General features: G+C 47.5%; 1 protein-coding gene across 1 annotated transcript; it reads right to left on the bottom strand.

Moving 5' to 3' along the window:
• Positions 1-228: 228 nt before the first annotated feature.
• LOC129693799 (zinc finger protein 180-like) lies at positions 229-7,625 on the bottom strand. Its single transcript, XM_055630558.1, has 4 exons — positions 6,499-7,625; positions 5,607-5,698; positions 2,964-3,175; positions 229-367 (listed from the first exon to the last, which is right to left on the bottom strand). The coding sequence occupies exons 1-4, from the start codon at positions 7,226-7,228 to the stop codon at positions 229-231; spliced, it is 1,173 nt and encodes a 390-aa protein (XP_055486533.1). The 5' UTR covers positions 7,229-7,625.
• Between the last annotated feature and the right edge of the window lie 10,683 nt (positions 7,626-18,308).

The following is an 18,308-nucleotide window of genomic DNA, read 5'->3' as shown; positions in this document are numbered from 1 at the left end:
TTTAGCGTGAACGTCCAAATGCTGGGTAACCTCATCCTTCATGATTGAATCTAAAATCTTAGCAAGTACCGAAGTCACGCTAACCTGTCTATTGTTTCCGCTCTTTTGCTTTGGTCCCTTTATGCACAGCGGGGTGATATCCGCAATTGACCTATCTTGGGGAATCACAACTAACTCAAGTGAATCTTGAAATATCACGAATAATGCCTCCACAATCCATGAGGCCACCTACTTCAGAACCACGGGGTGCAGTCCATCCGGTCCAGGTGATTTAACGAGCCTCAGCATTTTCAGTTTTCCAAGCACCTTCTCCTTAGTAATCGCACGGGTCGAGAGGCAATCGTGGATGACCAAGGTGATTGTAAACCTGACAACGAAAAAAAGAAGCCAATGTCAGTTTGAAGTGGATTGGCTGGACCCAATGGGTTCTTTCCAAGGTTTTTGGAAGGCGAAGGAGCAGATTGCTTATTTATGTGCAGCTGCAGAAGCTTGGAAGAGTCACCAGAGACATACCGATTGTTTCCAGGATAGGGTAGAAGATATTATCTACCTGGTTGATTACCGGCAGTTCCATGCCCAGTTGTAATCCACGTTTCCTGCCGGTCTGACCGGTCGCTTGCTTTTAAAGTTAGCTGCATATTCTCCAGATAAATCATATTTCTAATCAAGGCAATTTAATTGGGATTAGCGGCAGTCCGTCAGCCAAACAAAGTTAACCTCATCACGTTATCTGCTGCTAAGTATGTCATTGCGCAATAACTGCCAGTATCGTTCTATAAAATAGATATTATATTACTCTATTACACAAAATAGGGGGAATTATTTGTAAGAACATATATTATAACCATATAACCATATAACCATTACAGCACGGAAACAGGCCATCTCGACCTTTCTAGTCCGTGCCGAACACGTATTCTCCCCTAGTCCCATATACCTGCGCTCAGAACATAACCTTCCATTCCTTTCCCGTCCATAGAACTATGCAATTTATTTTTAAATGATAAAATCGAACCTGCCTCCACCACCTTCACTGGAAGCTCATTCCACACAGCCACCACTCTCTGAGTAAAGACGTTCCCCCTCATGTTACCTCTAAATTTCTGTCCCTTAATTCTCAAGTCATGTCCCCTTGTTTGAATATTCCCTACTCTCAATGGGAAAAGCTTATCCACGTCAACTCTGTCTATCCCTCTCATCATTTTAAAGGCCTCTATCAAGTTCCCCCTTAACCTTCTGCGCTCCAAAGAATAAAGCCCTAACTTGTTCAACATTGTGTCCTTGAGACTCTTGAAAGGCGCCCAGAAATAAAATGTATTATTATTATTATTATTATTATTATTATTTCTCGGTAACTTAGTTGATGAAACCCAGGCATCATTCTAGTAAATCTCCTCTGTACTCTCTCTATTTTGTTGATATCCTTCCTATAATTAGGCGACCAAAATTGTACACCATACTCCAGAATTGGTCTCACCAATGCCTTGTACAATTTTAACATTACATCCCAACTTCTATACTCAATGCCCTGATTTATAAAGGCCAGCACACCAAAAGCTTTCTTTACCACCCTATCTATATGAGATTCCACTTTCAGGGAACTGTGCACAGTTATTCCCAGATCCCGATGTTCAACTGCATTTTTCAATTCCCTACTGTTTACCATGTACGTCCTATTTTGATTTGTCCTGCCAAGATGCAGCACCTCACACTTATCAACATTAAACTCCATCTGCCATCTTTCAGCCCACTCTTCCAACTGGCATAAATCTCTCTGTAAACTTTGAAAATCTACTCATTATCCACAACCCCACCTAACTTAGTATCTTCTGCAAACTTACTAATCCAATTTACCACCCCATCATCCAGATCATTGATGTACATGACAAACAACAGTGGACCCAACACAGATCCCTGTGGCACCCCACTAGTCACTGGCCTCCAACCTCACAAACAACCATCCACCGTTACTCTCCGGCATCTCCCATTCAGCCAATGTTAAATCCATCTTGCTACTCCACCATTAATACCCAACAATTGAACCTTCTTAACCAACCTTCCGTGAGGAACCTTGTCAAAGGCCTTACTGAAGTCCATATATACAACATCCACTGATTTACCCTCATCAATTTCCTGAGTAACCTCTTCAAAAAATTCAAGAAGATTAGTCAAACATGACCTTCCAGGCACAAATCCAGTAGAGTAACTCAGTGGGTCAGGCAGCATCTGTGGAGAACATGGATAGGTGACATTTCAGAGTGCGGGAGTAACTCAGCGGGACAGGCAGCATCTCTGGAGACAAGGAATGGGTGACGTTTCGGGTCGACACTGAAGATGGGTCTCGACCCTGAAACGTTACCCATTCCTTCCTGCATTTTGTGTCTACCTAAACAGCGCCTATCTATCCACGTGGCGATGTGCCAGCAGGCTGGAGGAGCGGGCAATGGTTTTGCCGCAGAGCGGGCTGGTGGAGTGGCGCTGGCCGGTGTGGACTCATCAGTGGTCCAGCAGGTGGCCAAGGTGGGTGAAATCCTTGCCACACTCAGCGCACACAAATGGTCTCTCTCCGGTGTGTAACCGCTGTTGTTCCCGCCCCCCCCCATGCTTTCTTGTCACACTGCGAGCAGCTGCTCGCCGGCGGGGGTCCGCCGGTGCTGCCGCAACCCCCGCGAGACAGCAGATGGGTGGAGCAGGTGAAGCCCTTGCCGCACTGGGTGCAGGTGTAGAGGCGCGCGCCGGTGTGGGTGCGCTGGTGCTCCAGCAGCCTGCTGGAGGAGGTGAAGCCTTTGCCGCACTGCGTGCAGTTGTGGGGACGCTCGCCAGTGTGGGTGCGCTGGTGGGACAGCAGCTTGGAGGAGCGATTGAAGCCCTTTCCGCACTGGGTACAGGTGCATGAACGCTCTCCAGGTTTGGTGCGCTGGTGGGACAGCAGCCTGCTGGAGGAGGTAAAGCCCTTGCCGCACTGGGAGCAGGTGAAGGGGCACTCGCCAGTGTGGGATACCAGGTAGCTGGAGAGGATGAAGCCCTTGCCGCAGTCGCTGCAGGTGTGCAGGAGCCTGTGCCTCTTCAGGTCCGGCGACGACTTGAAGCATTTGCCGCAGTTGGAGCAGGTGAAGGGCCGCTCACGGCTGTGCACCCACCGATGATCCCGCAGCCCCGATATCTGGGCAAAGCTCTTGCCGCAGGTGGAGCAGCCATAGGGCTTCTCGCCCGTGTGCACCCGCCGGTGGATCTTTTGCATATCCGCCGTCTTGAAGCTCTAGCCGCACTCCGAGCAGTCGAAGGGGTGTTCTCCCGTGTGCTCCTGCCTGTGGCTCTCTAGCCAGCTCGGGCGTTGACAGGCCTTGCCACACACGTCGCACTCATAACGCTTCTCCGTGTTTTGCCCCGTCATGTGGTCCTCCATCGAAGCTCAGCCCCTCGAAGCTCAACCCGCACACCAAGCAGTTGGGGGGGGGGGGGGGGGGGGGGGGGGGGGGGTAGGGACGCACCGCCAACCTGGCCGTCCAACTAAGTTACAGAGATAGGTTGAATAAGTTAGGTCTTTATTCTCTGGAGCGCAGAAGGTTAAGGGGGACGTGATAGAGGTCTTTAAAATGATGAGAGGGATAGACATAGTTGATGTGGACAAGCTTTTCCCTTTGAGAATAGGGAAGATTCAAACAAGGGGACATGACTTCAGAATTAAGGGACAGAAGTTTAGGGGTAATATGAGGGGGAACTTCTTTACGCAGAGAGTGGTGGCGGTGTGGAATGAGCTCCCAGTGGAAGTGGTGGAGGCAGGTTCATTGGTATCATTTAAAAATAAATTGGATAGGCATATGGATGAGAAGGGAATGGAGGGTTATGGTACGAGTGCAGGCAGGTGGGACTAAGGGGAAAAAAAAATTGTTCGGCATGGACTTGTAGGGCCGAGATGGCCTGTTTCCGTGCTGTAATTGTTATATGGTTATATGGTTATTTAGATAATAATCTGCCTTTCTGTTTTTGCTACCAAAGTGGATAACTTCACATTTCTCCATATTAAACTGCATCTGCCATGCATCCCCCCACTCACCCAACCTGTCCAAGTCACCCTGCATTCTCATAGCATCCTCCTCACAGTTCACACTGCCACCCAGCTGTGTGTCATCTGCAAATTTGCTAATGTTACTTTTAAATCTCGTCATTGATGTATATTGTAAATAGCTGCGGTCCCAGCACCGAGTCTTGCGGTACCCCACTAATCACTGCCTGCCATTCTGAAAGGGACCCGTTAATCACTACTCTTTGTTTCCAGTCTGCCAACCACTTCTCTATCCATGTCAGCACTCTACCCCCAATACCCTATGCCCTACATTTTCCCACTAATCTTCCATGTGGAACCTTATCAAATGCTTTCTGAAAGTCCAGGTACACATCCACTCGGTTTCCCTTGTCCATTTTCCCAGTTACATCCTCAAAAAATTCCAGAAGATTAGTCAAGCATGATTTCCCTTTAGTAAATCCGTGCTGACTCAGACCAATCCTGTTAATCCTATCCAAATATGCGCTATTTCATCTTTTATAATTGACTCCAGCATCTTCCCCTCCACCAATGTCAAGCTAACTGGTCTATAATTCGCTGTCTTCTCTCTCCCAACTATCTTAAAAAGTGCAATAACATTAGCTACCCACCAATCCGCAGGAACTGACCCTGAGTCTATAGAACATTGGAAAATTATCACCAATGCATCCACGATTTCTAGAGCCACTCCCTGGGATGCCCTGGGATGCAGCCCAACAGGCCGTAGGGATTTATCAGCCTTCAGTCCCATCAGTCTACCCAACACCATTTCCTGCCTAATGTGGATTTCCTTCAGTTCCTCCATCACCCCAGATCCTCTGGCCACTAGTACATCAGGAAGATTGTTTGCGTCCTCCTTAGTGAAGACAGAACCAAAGTACCTGTTCAACTCATCTGGCATTTCCTTGTTCCCCATAATAAGTTTACCTTTTTCAGTCTTCAAGAATGCAACTTTGGTCTTAACTAATGTTTTCCACTTCACGTTCGTAAAGAAGGAACAGCAGATGCTGGTTTACAAAAAGAGACACAATCTCCTAGAGTAACTTGCACGTCTGGAGAGCATGGGCAGGCAACATTCTAGGTCAGGAACCTTCTTCAGACTGCTTGGTGGGGGGGTGGAGAAAGTTGGAAAGGAGAGGTGGGAGTGGTCGCCTTAGATTCCTTTCCCTCTACAGATGCGGCCTGTCCCACTGAGTTCCTCCACCGCTTTAGAGGGAATGGACAGATGACGTTTTGAGTCAGGACCCTTCTTCAGACTGAGTGTAGAAGGTGGGGGGACAGCAGATGGGTGGAGCAGGTGACGCCCTTGCCGCACTGGGTGCAGGTGTAGAGGCGCGCGCCGGTGTGGGTGCGCTGGTGCTCCAGCAGCCTGCTGGAGGAGGTGAAGCCTTGCAGCACTGGGTGCAGTTGTAGGGACGCTCTCCAGTTTTGGTGCGCTGGTGGGACAGCAGCCTGCAGGAGGAGGTGAAGCCCTTGCCGCACTGGGAGCAGGTGCATGAACGCTCTCCAGTTTTGGTGCGCTGGTGGGACAGCAGCCTGCTGGAGGAGGTGAAGCCCTTGCCGCACTGGGAGCAGGTGAAGTGGCACTCGCCAGTGTGGGTGCGCTGGTGGGATACCAGGTAGCTGGAGAGGATGAAGCCCTTGCCGCAGTCGCTGCCGGTGTGCAGGAGCCTGAATCGAAGACCAGAGGACATGGGTTCAAGGTGAAGGGGAAAAGATTTACAAATAAACTGAGGGGTAACTTTTTCACACATAAGGTGATGGGAGTATGGAACAAACTGTCAGAGGAGGTAGTTGAGGCTGCGACTATCCCAAGAAACAGTTAGACAGTTACATGGATAGGACAAGTTTGGACCAACCGCAGGCAGGTGGGACTAGTCTAGCCGGGACATGTTGGTTGGTGTGGCCAAGCTGGGCCGAAGGTCCTGTTTCCATACTGTATCACTCTATGACTCTAACACTAAGTGCTGCAGTAACTCGATGGGTCAGGCAGCATCTGTGGAGAACATGGATAGGTGACATTTCAGAGTGCTGGAGTAACTCAGCGGGACAGGCAGCATCTCTGGAGACAAGGAATGGGTGACGTTTCGGGTCGACACTGAAGATGGGTCTCGACCCTGAAACGTTACCCATTCCTTCCTGCATTTTGTGTCTACCTAAACAGCGCCTATCTATCCACATGGCGTTGTGCCAGCAGGCTGGAGGAGCGGGCAATGGTCTTGCCGCAGAGCGGGCTGGTGGAGTGGCGCTGGCCGGTGTGGACTCATCAGTGGTCCAGCAGGTGGTCAAGGTGGGTGAAATCCTTGCCACACTCAGCGCACACAAATGGTCTCTCTCCGGTGTGTAACCGCTGTTGTTCCCGCCCCCACAGCCCCCCCATGCTCTCTTGTCACACTGCGAGCAGCTGCTCGCCGGCGAGGGTCCGCCGGTGCTGCCGCAACCCCCGCGAGACAGCAGATGGGTGGAGCAGTTGAAGCCCTTGCCGCACTGGGTGCAGGTGTAGAGGCGCGCGCCGGTGTGGGTGCGCTGGTGCTCCAGCAGCCTGCTGGAGGAGGTGAAGCCTTTGCCGCACTGGGTGCAGTTGTGGGGACGCTCGCCAGTGTGGGTGCGCTGGTGGGACAGCAGCTTGGAGGAGCGATTGAAGCCCTTTCCGCACTGGGTACAGGTGCATGAACGCTCTCCAGGTTTGGTGCGCTGGTGGGACAGCAGCCTGCTGGAGGAGGTGAAGCTCTTGCCGCACTGGGAGCAGGTGAAGGGGCACTCGCCAGTGTGGGATACCAGGTAGCTGGAGAGGATGAAGCCCTTGCCGCAGTCGCTGCAGGTGTGCAGGAGCCTGTGCCTCTTCAGGTCCGGCGACGACTTGAAGCATTTGCCGCAGTTGGAGCAGGTGAAGGGCCGCTCACTGCTGTGCACCCTCCGGTGATCCCGCAGCCCCGATATCTGGGCAAAGCTCTTGCCGCAGGTGGAGCAGCCATAGGGCTTCTCACCCGTGTGCACCCGCCGGTGGATCTTCAGCACATCCGCTGTCTTGAAGCTCTTGCCGCACTCCGAGCAGTCGAAGGGGCGTTCTCCCGTGTGCTCCCGCCTGTGGATCTCCAGCCAGCTCGGGCGCTGACAGGCCTTGCCACACACGTCGCACTCATAACGCTTCTCCTTGTTTTGCCCCGTCATGTGGTCCTCCATCGAAGCTCAGCCCCTCGAAGCTCAGCCCGCACACCGAGCAGTTGTGGGGGGGGGGGCTCACGGCACCCTGGCCGCCCTAAATGGCCGCTCACGTCCCCGTCTCTCCGTCCACAGCAACGGCCCCTAAACCCTGCAGGAGGGGAACACAGAGGGTCAACAAGCTGGCAAACAGGACATTACTAGCACATATTGGGTGCGTTTATGGCGGAGGAAACCGTTATATAATTCTGCGCCGCACAGTGGCGCAGCGGTACAGTTGCTGCCTCACCGCCAGAGACCCGGGTACGATCCTGACTACGGGTAGAGTTTGTACGTTCTCCCCTTGACCTGTGTGGGTTTTTACTCCGGGTGCTCTAATTTCCTCCAACATTTCAAAGACGTTCAGGGTTGTAGACTAATCAGCCTCCGCAAAATTGTTAAATTGCCCCTAATGTGCGTATGATAGTCTAGTGTACGGGGTGATCGCTGGTCGGCGCGGACTCCGCGGGCCGAAAGACCTGCTTCCGCGCTGCATCTTTAAACTAAACGAAACCAAAGAAGGGTCTCGACCCCAAATATCTCCCATTCATTCTCTCCACAGATGCTGCCTGACCCGCTGAGTTACTCCAGCACTTTGTGTCTATCTTCTCCACAGCTGCTGCCTGACCCACTGAATTACCCCAGCGCTCTCTCTCTCTCTCTCTCTCTCTCTCTCTCTCTCTCTCTCTCCGTCCCATGCTCTTCCCCTCTCCTCTCTCCTCTCTCTCTCTTTCTCTTTCCTCTCTCTCTCTCTCTCTCTGTCCCTCTCTCTCTCTCTCTCTCTCCCTCTCTCTCTCTCTCTCTCTCTCTCTCTCTCTCTCTCTCTCTCTCTCTCTCTCTCTCTCTCTCTCTCTCTCTCTCTCATTCTCAATCAATTCAATTAAAAAACTTTATTGGCATGATAAAATACATTGTTATATTGCCAAAGTATAAAACATGACATACATATTTAAAATGCATGAGTACAAATACAAGTATACAATGAATAGATAAATACAAGTTTACAATACATGGGGACTTTAAACTAGAATGGTTCCGGCAGGAGGCAGAGAAGGGAAGCACTCAGACCCAACATGTAGGGGGGGAAGAAGAAAAAATGAAAACATACATTTTTGTGTGTAAATGATTCTATTATTCTGTGTCCGAGGTGGCTGCCGGAAGGGAGAGTGTACGCTGGCGTGCTTTAGCTGCCGCTGCTCTCTCTTCATATTGTGTTTTTGATTTTTGTCTTTGGATTGAATTATGTCTTTAATTTGTGTACTGGTGATGTCTTTACTATTTATTTCATTCCGCTTACATGTTTTTACTCTATTTGCTAAATTTTGTAAGGTTTCCTTGAGACTCTTGAGAGGCGCCTATAAATAAAATTTATTATTATTATTATTATTGTTAGCTGTGAGGAGGATGCTAGGAGGCTGCAAGGTGACTTGGATAGGCTGGGTGAGTGGGCAAATGTATGGCAGATGCAGTATAATGTGGATATATGTGAGGTTATCTACTTTGGTGGTAAAAACTGGAAAGTAGACTATTATCTGAATGGTGGCCGATTAGGAAAAGGGGAGATGCAACGAGACCTGGGTGTCGTGGTACACCAGTCATTAAAGGTAGGCATGCAGGTGCAGCGGGCGGTGAAGAAGGCGAATGGTGTGTTAGCATTCATAGCAAAAGGAGTTGAATATAGGAGCAGGGAGGTTCTACTGCAGTTGTACAGGGTCTTGGTGAGACCACACCTGGAGTATTGCGTACAGTTTTGGTCTCCTAATCTGAGGAAATACATTTGCCATAAATGGATTACAGAGAAGGTTCACCGGACTGAGGATGTCATGACTTTCATATGAAGAAAGACTGGATAGAATTTAGAAGATTAACCATATAACAATTACAGTACGGAAACAGGCCATCTCGACCCTTCTAGTCCGTGAAGATTGAGGGGGGATCTTATAGAAACTTACAACATTCTTAAGGGGTTGGACAGGCTAGATGCAGGAAGATTGTTCCCGATGTTGGGGAAGTCCAGAACAAGGGGTCATAGTTTAAGGATAAGGGGTAATTATTTTAGTACCGAGATTAGGAAAACATTGTTCACACAGAGGGTGGTGAATCTCTGGAATTCTCTGCCTCAGAAGGTAGTTGAGGCCAGTCCATTGGCTCTATTTAAGAGGGAGTTAGATGTGGCCCTTGTGGCTAAAGGGATCAGGGAGTATGGAGAGAAGGCAGGTACAGGATATTGAGTTGGATGATCAGCCTTGAGCGGTACAGGCTCGAAGGGCCGAATGGCCTACTCCTGCACCTATTTTTTATGTTTCTATGTTTCTATATTTCAAAGGGGTTCTTGAAATATCTCAAATCATGCCTTCACAATCCCTGAGGCCACCTAGTTCAGAACACAATCGTGGCTGATCTCTGCCGCCCAATCCCATTTTTCGGCTTTCCGTCTATAACCCTTGACACCCGTTCTAATCAAGAAATGGTCTGTCTCTGCCTTTAAAATAGCCACTGACTTGGCCTCCACAGCCCCTCGTGGCACTGAATTCCACAGATTAACCACCTTCTGACTAAAAAATTCCTCCTCATTTCTTTTCTAAACGAGAGCCCATTAATTCTGAAGCGATGACCTATGGTCCTAGACTCTCGCCGCAGTGGAAACAACCTTTCTGTGCCTTTCATTATTCTGTACGTTTCAATGACATTCTACCTCAATCTTCTAAACTCCAGTAAGTGTGCTAACCCACACATTCCTGGATTCATTTTGGTATACCTTATCTGGACCCTCTCCAGAGCCAGCGCAACCTTCCTCAGATATGTGGCCCAAACCAGCACAGGACTCCAAATGCTGCCTGACCAGCGCCTTATCGAGCCTCAGCATTACATCTCTGTATTTGTTATCCAGTCCGCCTGATATAAATGCTAGCATTGAAATTGCCTTCCTTACTATCGATTCGACTTGCACATTAACTGTTTGGGAGACATGCACCAGCATTCTCAAGTCCCTTTGCACCTCCGATTGATGGAATATGTCCCCGTTTACAAAATAATCAACGGTTTTATTATTATTACCAAAATGCATGACTTCGCACTTTGCTCTACTGGATTTCATCTGCCACTTCTCTGTCCATTCTTCTAACCTGTCCACGTCCTTCTGCCGAGTCCTTGCTTCTTCTCCACCTACTGACCCTCCACCTCTATGAGCATCATCTGCAAACTTGACGTCGAAGCCTTCAATCCCCTTATCCAAATCATTAATATACAAAGTGAAGTGAAGCGGCCTCAGTACCGACCCTTGCGGAACTTCACTAATCAATGTCAACTCACCTGAAAAAGCGTATTTTATTGCAACTCTTTGCCCCACAGCCCACCCGCTATCCATGCTGACATCTTCACTTTAATAGCATGGACTCTCATATATTCCCGAGCAGCCTGACGTGCGGCACCTCATCGAAGCGCTTCAGAAATTCTAGGGAAGCAACATCTACCGCCTCCCCTCTGTCTGTCCAGCTATTAACTTTCTCAAAGAACACCAGCAGATTAGTCAGACAAGATGATCCCTTCACAAAATCATGTTGACGTCGGCCTCTTTTAGCGTGAACGTCCAAATGCTGGGTAACCTCAGCCTTCATGATTGAATCTAAAATCTTAGCAAGTACCGAAGTCAGGCTAACCTGTCTATTGTTTCCGCTCTTTTGCTTTGGTCCCTTTATGCACAGCGGGGTGATATCCGCAATTGACCAATCTTGGGGAATCACAACTAACTCAAGTGAATCTCACGAATAATGCCTCCACAATCCATGAGGCCACCTACTTCAGAACCACGGGGTGCAGTCCATCCGGTCCAGGTGATTTAACGAGCATCAGCATTTTCAGTTTTCCAAGCACCTTCTCCTTAGTAATCGCACGGGTCGAGAGGCAATCGTGGATGACCAAGGTGATTGTAAACCTGACAACGAAAAAAATAAGCCAATGTCAGTTTGAAGTGGATTGGCTGGACCCAATGGGTTCTTTCCAAGGTTTTTGGAAGGCGAAGGAGCAGATTGCTTATTTTGGTGCAGCTGCAGAAGCTTGGAAGACTCACCAGAGACATACCGATTGTTTTCAGTTTCTGCAGGACGTAGACTTCAGTGTGTCTTCTTAGCTGCCCCGTTATTGTGGCTGGACCACACATATCACACTGTATATTAACGCCAAGCAAATTGAACTTCTCAAAACTTTCGAACATCCGCATCATTGAAGCTGATGAGGCATGGTCGTACTGGACAATACCTATCACTTTCATCTGCAGGCATTGAGATAGATATAGACGAAGATACGATTTCTGTGATGTCTGCAGACAAAGCCGATATTGCTGAAGTTGGGAGATGGGAGGAAAGTTGTCAAACAGCACAGTGAGATGTCGGTCAGTTGCAGAAATATATTGGCAAGTGGCAGATGGATTTCAATGTCGGTAGTTAAGAGGTGTTGCATTTTGCGAGATCAATGTAAGGCGAAACTATAAGGTTGAAGGCAGGACTCTTAACAAAACTGATATGAAGAATGATGTTCGTGTCCAGATGCGTAGCTCCCTGAAAGTGGCATCATAAGCAGAAAGCATGGTTCAGGAGGGGGTATGGAATACTTGTATACGTTGTGCGGGCTTTGATTAAAAAGGTCACGAAGGCACGATGCTGTTCTCCAACAGTTTCGTTAGGCATCATTTGGAGGGCTGTGTACAGTTCTGGGCGCCCCTTACTGCAATAACGTGGAGGCTTTGGAGTGGATGCAGAGGTGTTTTACTGGAATTCTGCTTCGATTGGACTGTACGTGTTACAAGGAGAAGCTGGACAAACTTTGATCGTTTTCTCGGGAATGTTGATGGATGAAGAGAGACGTGATATGAATAAACACAATTGTGGGAGGCGTAGATGAGGTAAATTATCAGAGACACATCCTTGCTGGGATGGACTAGAGGGCATATGTTTAAATTGAGCGGGTCAACATTTAAAGCGGATACGTGGTCAGGAGGTTTTGCAGGTAGTGGCGAGTGCCTGGAACGGGCTGCCAAGGATGGTGGTGAAAGCAGGTGTGAGGGTGTCGTGCAATAAGCTTCTAGAAAGGCGCATGGATAATTCAACATTACTTTGCCGCTGGAAACAGAGAATGCGAGTAGAGTAACAAATATGTAGTCAGAACTGGTCCTAGGGTTGTGATTTTTGATTGGAGAAAGGCTAACTTTGAGGAGATGCGAAAGGATTTAAAAGTATTAAAATAGGACAGTTTGTTTTATGGGAAAGATGTGGAAGAGAAATGGAGGGCATTTAAAGGTGAAATTTTAAGAGTACAGAATCTTTATGTCCCTGTTCGGTTGAAAGGAAATAGTAAAAATTGGAAAGAGTCATGTTTTTCAAGGGAAATTGGACACTTTGTTCGGAAGAGAGAGATCTACAATAATTATAGGCAGCATGGTGTTAATGAGGTGCTTGAGGAGTATAAAGAATGTAAAAATAATCTTAAGAAATTTAGAAAAGCTAAAAGAAGATATGAGGTTGCTTTGGCAAGTAAGGTGAAAGTAAATCCAAAGGGTTTCTACAGCTATATTAATAGCAAAAGGATAACGAGGGATAACATTGGTCCATTAGAGAGTCAGAGTGGACAGCTATCTGCAGAGCCAAAAGAGATGGGGGAGATATTGAACAATTTATTTTCTTCGGTATTCACCAAGGAGAAGAATATTAAATGATGTGAGGTAAGGGAAACAATTAGAGTAGCTATGGAAACTATAATATTCAAAGAAGAGGAAGTACTGACACTTTTGAGAAATATAAAAGTGGATACGTCTCCAGATCCGGGCAGGATATCCCCTAGCACATTGAGGGAGGTTAGCGTAGAAATAGCAGGGACTATGACAGAAAAATTTCAAATGTCATTAGAAACGGGAACAGTGCCGGAGATTGGCGTACTGCGCATGTTGTTCCATTGTTTAAAAAGGGGTCTAGGAGTAAACCTAGCAATTATAGACCTGTTAGTTTGATGTCGGTGGTGGGCAAATAAATGGAAAGATAATATATATAATCATCTGGATAAACGGTCTGATTAGGAACAGTCAACATGGATTTGTGCCTGGAAGGTCATGTTTGACTAATCTTCTTGAATTTTTTGAAGAGGTTACTCAGGAAATTGATGAGGGTAAATCAGTGGATGTTGTATATATGGACTTCAGTAAGGCCTTTGACAAGGTTCCTCGCGGAAGGTTGGTTAAGAAGGTTCAATTGTTGGGTATTAATGGTGGAGTAGCGAGATGAATTCAACATTGGCTGAATGGGAGATGCCGGAGAGTAACGGTGGATGGTTGTTTGTGAGGTTGGAGGCCAGTGACTAGTGGGGTGCCACAGGGATCTGTGTTGGGTCCACTGTTGTTTGTCATGCACATCAATGATCTGGATGATGGGGTGGTAAATTGGATTAGTAAGTTTGCAGAAGATACTTAGATAGGTGGGGTTGTGGATAATGAGTAGATTTTCAAAGTCTACAGAGAGATGCATGCCAGTTGGAAGAGAGGGCTGAAAGATGGCAGATGGAGTTTAATGCTGATAAGTGTGAGGTGCTGCATCTTGGCAGGACAAATCAAAATAGGACGTACATGGTAAACAGTAGGGAATTGAAGAATGCAGTTGAACAGCGGGATCTGGGAATAACTGTGCACAGTTCCCTGAAAGTGGAATCTTATATAGATAGGGTGGTAAAGAAAGCTTTTGGTGTGCTGGCCTTTATAAATCAGGGCATTGAGTATAGAAGTTGGGATGTAATGTTAAAATTGTACAAGGCATTGGTGAGGCCAATTCTGGAGTATGGTGTACAATTTTGGTCGCCTAATTATAGGAAGGATGTCAACAAAATAGAGAGAGTACAGAGGAGATTTACTAGAATGATGCCTGGGTTTCATCAACTAAGTTACAGAGAAATAATAATAATAATAATAATAGTACATTTTTTTTATGGGCGCCTTTCAAGAGTCTCAAGGACACAATGTTGAACAAGTTAGGGCTTTATTCTTTGGAGCGCAGAAGGTTAAGGGGGAACTTGATGGAGGCCTTTAAAATGATGAGAGGGATAGACAGAGTTGACGTGGATAAGCTTTTCCCATTGATAGTAGGGTATATTCAAACAAGGGGACATGACTTGAGAGTTAAGGGACAGAAATTTAGGGGTAACATGAGGGGGGACGTCGTTACTCAGAAAGTGGTGGCTGTGTGGAATGAGCTTCCAGTGAAGGTGGTGGAGGCAGGTTCGATTTTATCATTTAAAAATAAATTGCATAGTTCTATGGACGGGAAAGGAATGGAAGGTTATGGTCTGAGCGCAGGTATATGGGACTAGGGGAGAATACGTGTTCGGCACGGACTAGAATGGTCGAGATGGCCTGTTTCCATGCTGTAATTGTTATATGGTTATATGGTTATAATATATGTTCTTACAAATAATTCTCCGTATTTTGTGTAATAGAGTAATATAATATCTATTTTTATAGAACGATACTGGCAGTTATTGCGCAATGACATACTTAGCAGCAGATAACGTGATGAGGTTAACTTTGTTTGGTTGACGGACTGACACTAATCCCAATTAAATTGCCTTGATTAGAAATATGATTTATCTGGAGAATATGCAGCTAACTTTAAAAGCAAGCGACCGGTCAGACCACTGGCAGGACACGTGGATTACATCTGGGCATGGAACTGCCGGTAATCAACCAGGTAGAGAATATCTTCTACTCTATCCTTGTCATCATTGGTATTCCTGGTTAGTCCTTTATGATTCTGTTCCAATGTTTCGCTCTCCCGCCGTCAGTGTTGAACACGTCTGTGCTATTAAATATTCTTGAGTTACTGATCCAGCATTGTGGTGCTCATATTTACCGGTTCCGGCCGTCGCACACTGAATTAATACCCACACATGCCCGATACCAATCTGTAGCTGGTGCGGATGTTTCTGACACCATTAACGTTGTGAAAAAAACCAGGACTGTAATTATTCTTCATCGCCTAATCGAAGCGAATGCAGTGAATATTGCCCCGATGATATGGAGGGCGGCAAGTTGGGTCAATCTGGTTTGTGTCACGAGCAACTACAATCGGCTGAGTTTCCGTTGACTTGCGCCTCTGAATTTGCCCAAAGTTTTTGCCATGAGCCGATGCACTAGCGCCAACGTATTTGGACTGATAACCTACCAGCCAGCGGGGTAATCCAAGTGGATGGTCAACGGAGAACTGTGTCGCACATAAACGGAGCTCTGAGAACTGCTGCCGTACAGCGCCAGAGATCCGGGTTGATCCTGACCTGGGGTCCTGTGTGGAATTTGCACGTGATCTCGGCTGATTGCGTTGATTCAACTGTCAGCTCTGGATCCTTCCACATCCCAAAGGTCCGGGCGCTCTAGATTCCGCTCAGAACCCTGCTGGTTGGTAGGTGAATGTGGGTGAATGCATTCCGTAATTTGCTTCGAGTGCAGAGAGTGGTTGGGAATGTTCGGTAACATAGAACCAGTGTGAACGGGTGACAGGTGATCGGCACGACTCGGTGTGCTGGGGACATGTTACCATGCTGCATCAATCAACCGATCAAGCAATGACCCAAGCAGAACCTGCGCCAGCACAGGGAGAATGTGCAAACAGCACTAGTGACCACTATCGATCCTATGTCGCTCAGCAGTCAGGCAGCAGTGCGCCTGCTGTCAATTTGCCTTGAGGGAAAAGGTCGCATAAAATAGGACGCCTTTACACGCATGCGTTAGGAAATATAGTTTAGCAGAGGCGTGGATTGGATGCAGTATTTACATTTATATGTGCATCGCAAATTCGATGCGCAATGATAGCCTGGCCACGCCTCCCCACGGACATCTCGATGCGATTAATGTTTACACGCAATATTTGTCCACATCGGTAAACATCAAACTGTTCTTGTTTTTAAGTTGATGCTGTATTCTGCCTGCAGATGGAAGGTTATATCATAAGGTTTGGCGCTGGACTGTGAATAGCAAATCGGCCGATATTCTTTACTCTCCAAATTCCTCTGTGGTCAGGCGAATGAAATTCACGATTAATGTATATCCGCGTCATTAATCGTTCTGCGATAGGCCGCGAGTCTGTAAATCCAGTCGTGGCCTTGGCCACTGCATTTTATTCACTATTTCAGATGTCCTTTTCAGAATCAGAGATGTGTGGGCGACCCGAGTAAAAGGGGTATGTGACAGTCAGATATACTCCATTTACTTTCGCAGATCTGTCAAACTGATGCTCTTCTGGGATAGTGAATGTTGTTGATTTTAATCTCGTCTTTCCTACAGCTAACCTGATGTCAATCGTAATTCTCTCTGGAGAAAGTGTGGACTCTCCAAATTTATCTCCCGCCTGTTAAGATGCAATCCGTCCTTTTTGTAAATTTATCTGGTATCCATGGCCGTGGCTGATTTAATGGTCCTGATCTTCGAGGTAATTCTCTCCGAGATTTCAGGTGGCCACAGCGAGCAGCACCGGAAATTGGAGGAACAGCACCTCATATTCCGTTTGGGGAGTCTGCATCCTGGGGGCATGAACATCGAATTCTCCCAATTTTGTTACTCCTTGCTGTCTCCTCCCATCCCCCAGCCTTCGGGCTCCTCCTCCTTTTTCCTTTCTGGTCCCCACCTCCCGCCCCCGATCAGTCTGAAGAAGGGTTTCGGCCCGAAACGTTGCCTATTTCCTTCGCTCCATAGAGGCTGCTGCACTCGCTGAGTTTCTCCAGCTTTTTTGTGTACCTTCGATTTTCCAGCATCTGCAGTTCCTTCTTAAACACTATAAATCTTTGACCGCCGGCCTGCGGCCTACACCATCCTAAAGCCGCGGTCGCCGGTGGGGAAAAGCCGACTATGGACCAGTTATGGACTTTGGTCCCGACCACGGGGGGACATGGAGGAGGACTGGCCAATTTCTGTGCCTCCCACCACAGTGATAAATGCTGTGGCGGATGTTTGTGTTAATATTTTATTGTGTAGTGTGTTCTTTCTCATTGTATCGCTGCTGACATATTCATTTCACTTGCACTTTAAGTGCAATGTGACGAATAAACCTGTATTGTATGTAATGTATTATATTGTACCAAGACCCTGTAGAACTTCAGTCGAACATCTCTGCTCCTATACCCCGCTGCTGTCATAAATTGACCCCCACGCACGTCTCAACTGCGACCAGCATGTTTACTCTGCTCTGGATTGCTGAAGAACAGCACATGTGATTTAATATGCAGGTGGAACAGCAGGGATGTCGGATATCAGTGACGGGGAAGTTATTCGATCGGTTGGAAGAAGGCGGACTAGCTTGCGAAGCAAAAAGGGCTGTTGAGCCAAAACCAAAGAGGCCAAGGTCAGGCAACGCCATTGTAGTGGGATACTCCATTGTGAAAGATACAGACAGAGGTTTCTACGGCAACAGACGGATTCGAGGATGGTGTGCTGCCTTCCTGGTGCCAGTATCCAGGATGTCACGGACAGAGTGCAGAAAATCCTCAAGGGCGAAGGTGAACAGCCGGAAGCGGTAGTGCATGTCGGCACAAACGACGTCGGAAAGAAGGGGATAAATATTCTGCAGCGTGACTTCAGAGAGCTCTGAAAAAATACTGAAAAGCAGGACCTCCAGGGTTGTTATCTCCGGTTTGCTTCCAATTCCTCGTACTGGCGAGAGCAGGAACAGGGAGATACGGGTCCTGGCTGAGGAACTGGTGCACGGGGCAGGAATTTAGAATCTTAGATCACTGGGATCTGTTTTGGAGTAAGGGGGAACTGTACAAAAAGGACGGATTGCATCTTAACAGGTGGGGGACCAGCATTCTGTCTGGCAGGTTTGCCACTGCTACACGTGTGGTTTTAAACTGAATAAGGGAGGTGGGGTGTCAAATGGGTTAGTGGAGGATGGAGTTAAAGTGAAAGGGTTTCTTAAATGTGTGAGTGTAGAGACACAGGGGTGTAAAATGAGGGTAGAAGCAATAGGTAGCAAGGTGAAAAGTAAAAGTGGCAGGCAGACAAAACCAGGGCAAAAATCAAAAAGGGCCACTTTCCACG

The sequence above is a fragment of the Leucoraja erinacea genome, unplaced genomic scaffold, assembly GCF_028641065.1.
Source record: "Leucoraja erinacea ecotype New England unplaced genomic scaffold, Leri_hhj_1 Leri_427S, whole genome shotgun sequence".
Classification (NCBI taxonomy): domain Eukaryota; kingdom Metazoa; phylum Chordata; class Chondrichthyes; order Rajiformes; family Rajidae; genus Leucoraja; species Leucoraja erinaceus.
Note: the sequence above shows the minus strand (reverse complement) of the source record. Positions and strands in the feature narration are given on the sequence as shown.

Bases quoted from the DNA above. Each gene is read 5' to 3' on its own strand.
- LOC129693799 (XM_055630558.1), bottom strand. From the start codon at position 7,228: ATGGAGGACCACATGACGGGGCAAAACAAGGAGAAGCGTTATGAGTGC. The intron at 5,699-6,498 runs TGTCTCGCGGGG...GCACACCGGCAG, and splicing joins CAACTGCTCCACCCATCTGC to CGACTGCGGCAAGGGCTTCA. The intron at 3,176-5,606 runs GCAAGGGCTTCA...ACCTGCGGCAAG, and splicing joins CTTCACCTGCTCCCAGTGCG to AGCTTTGCCCAGATATCGGG.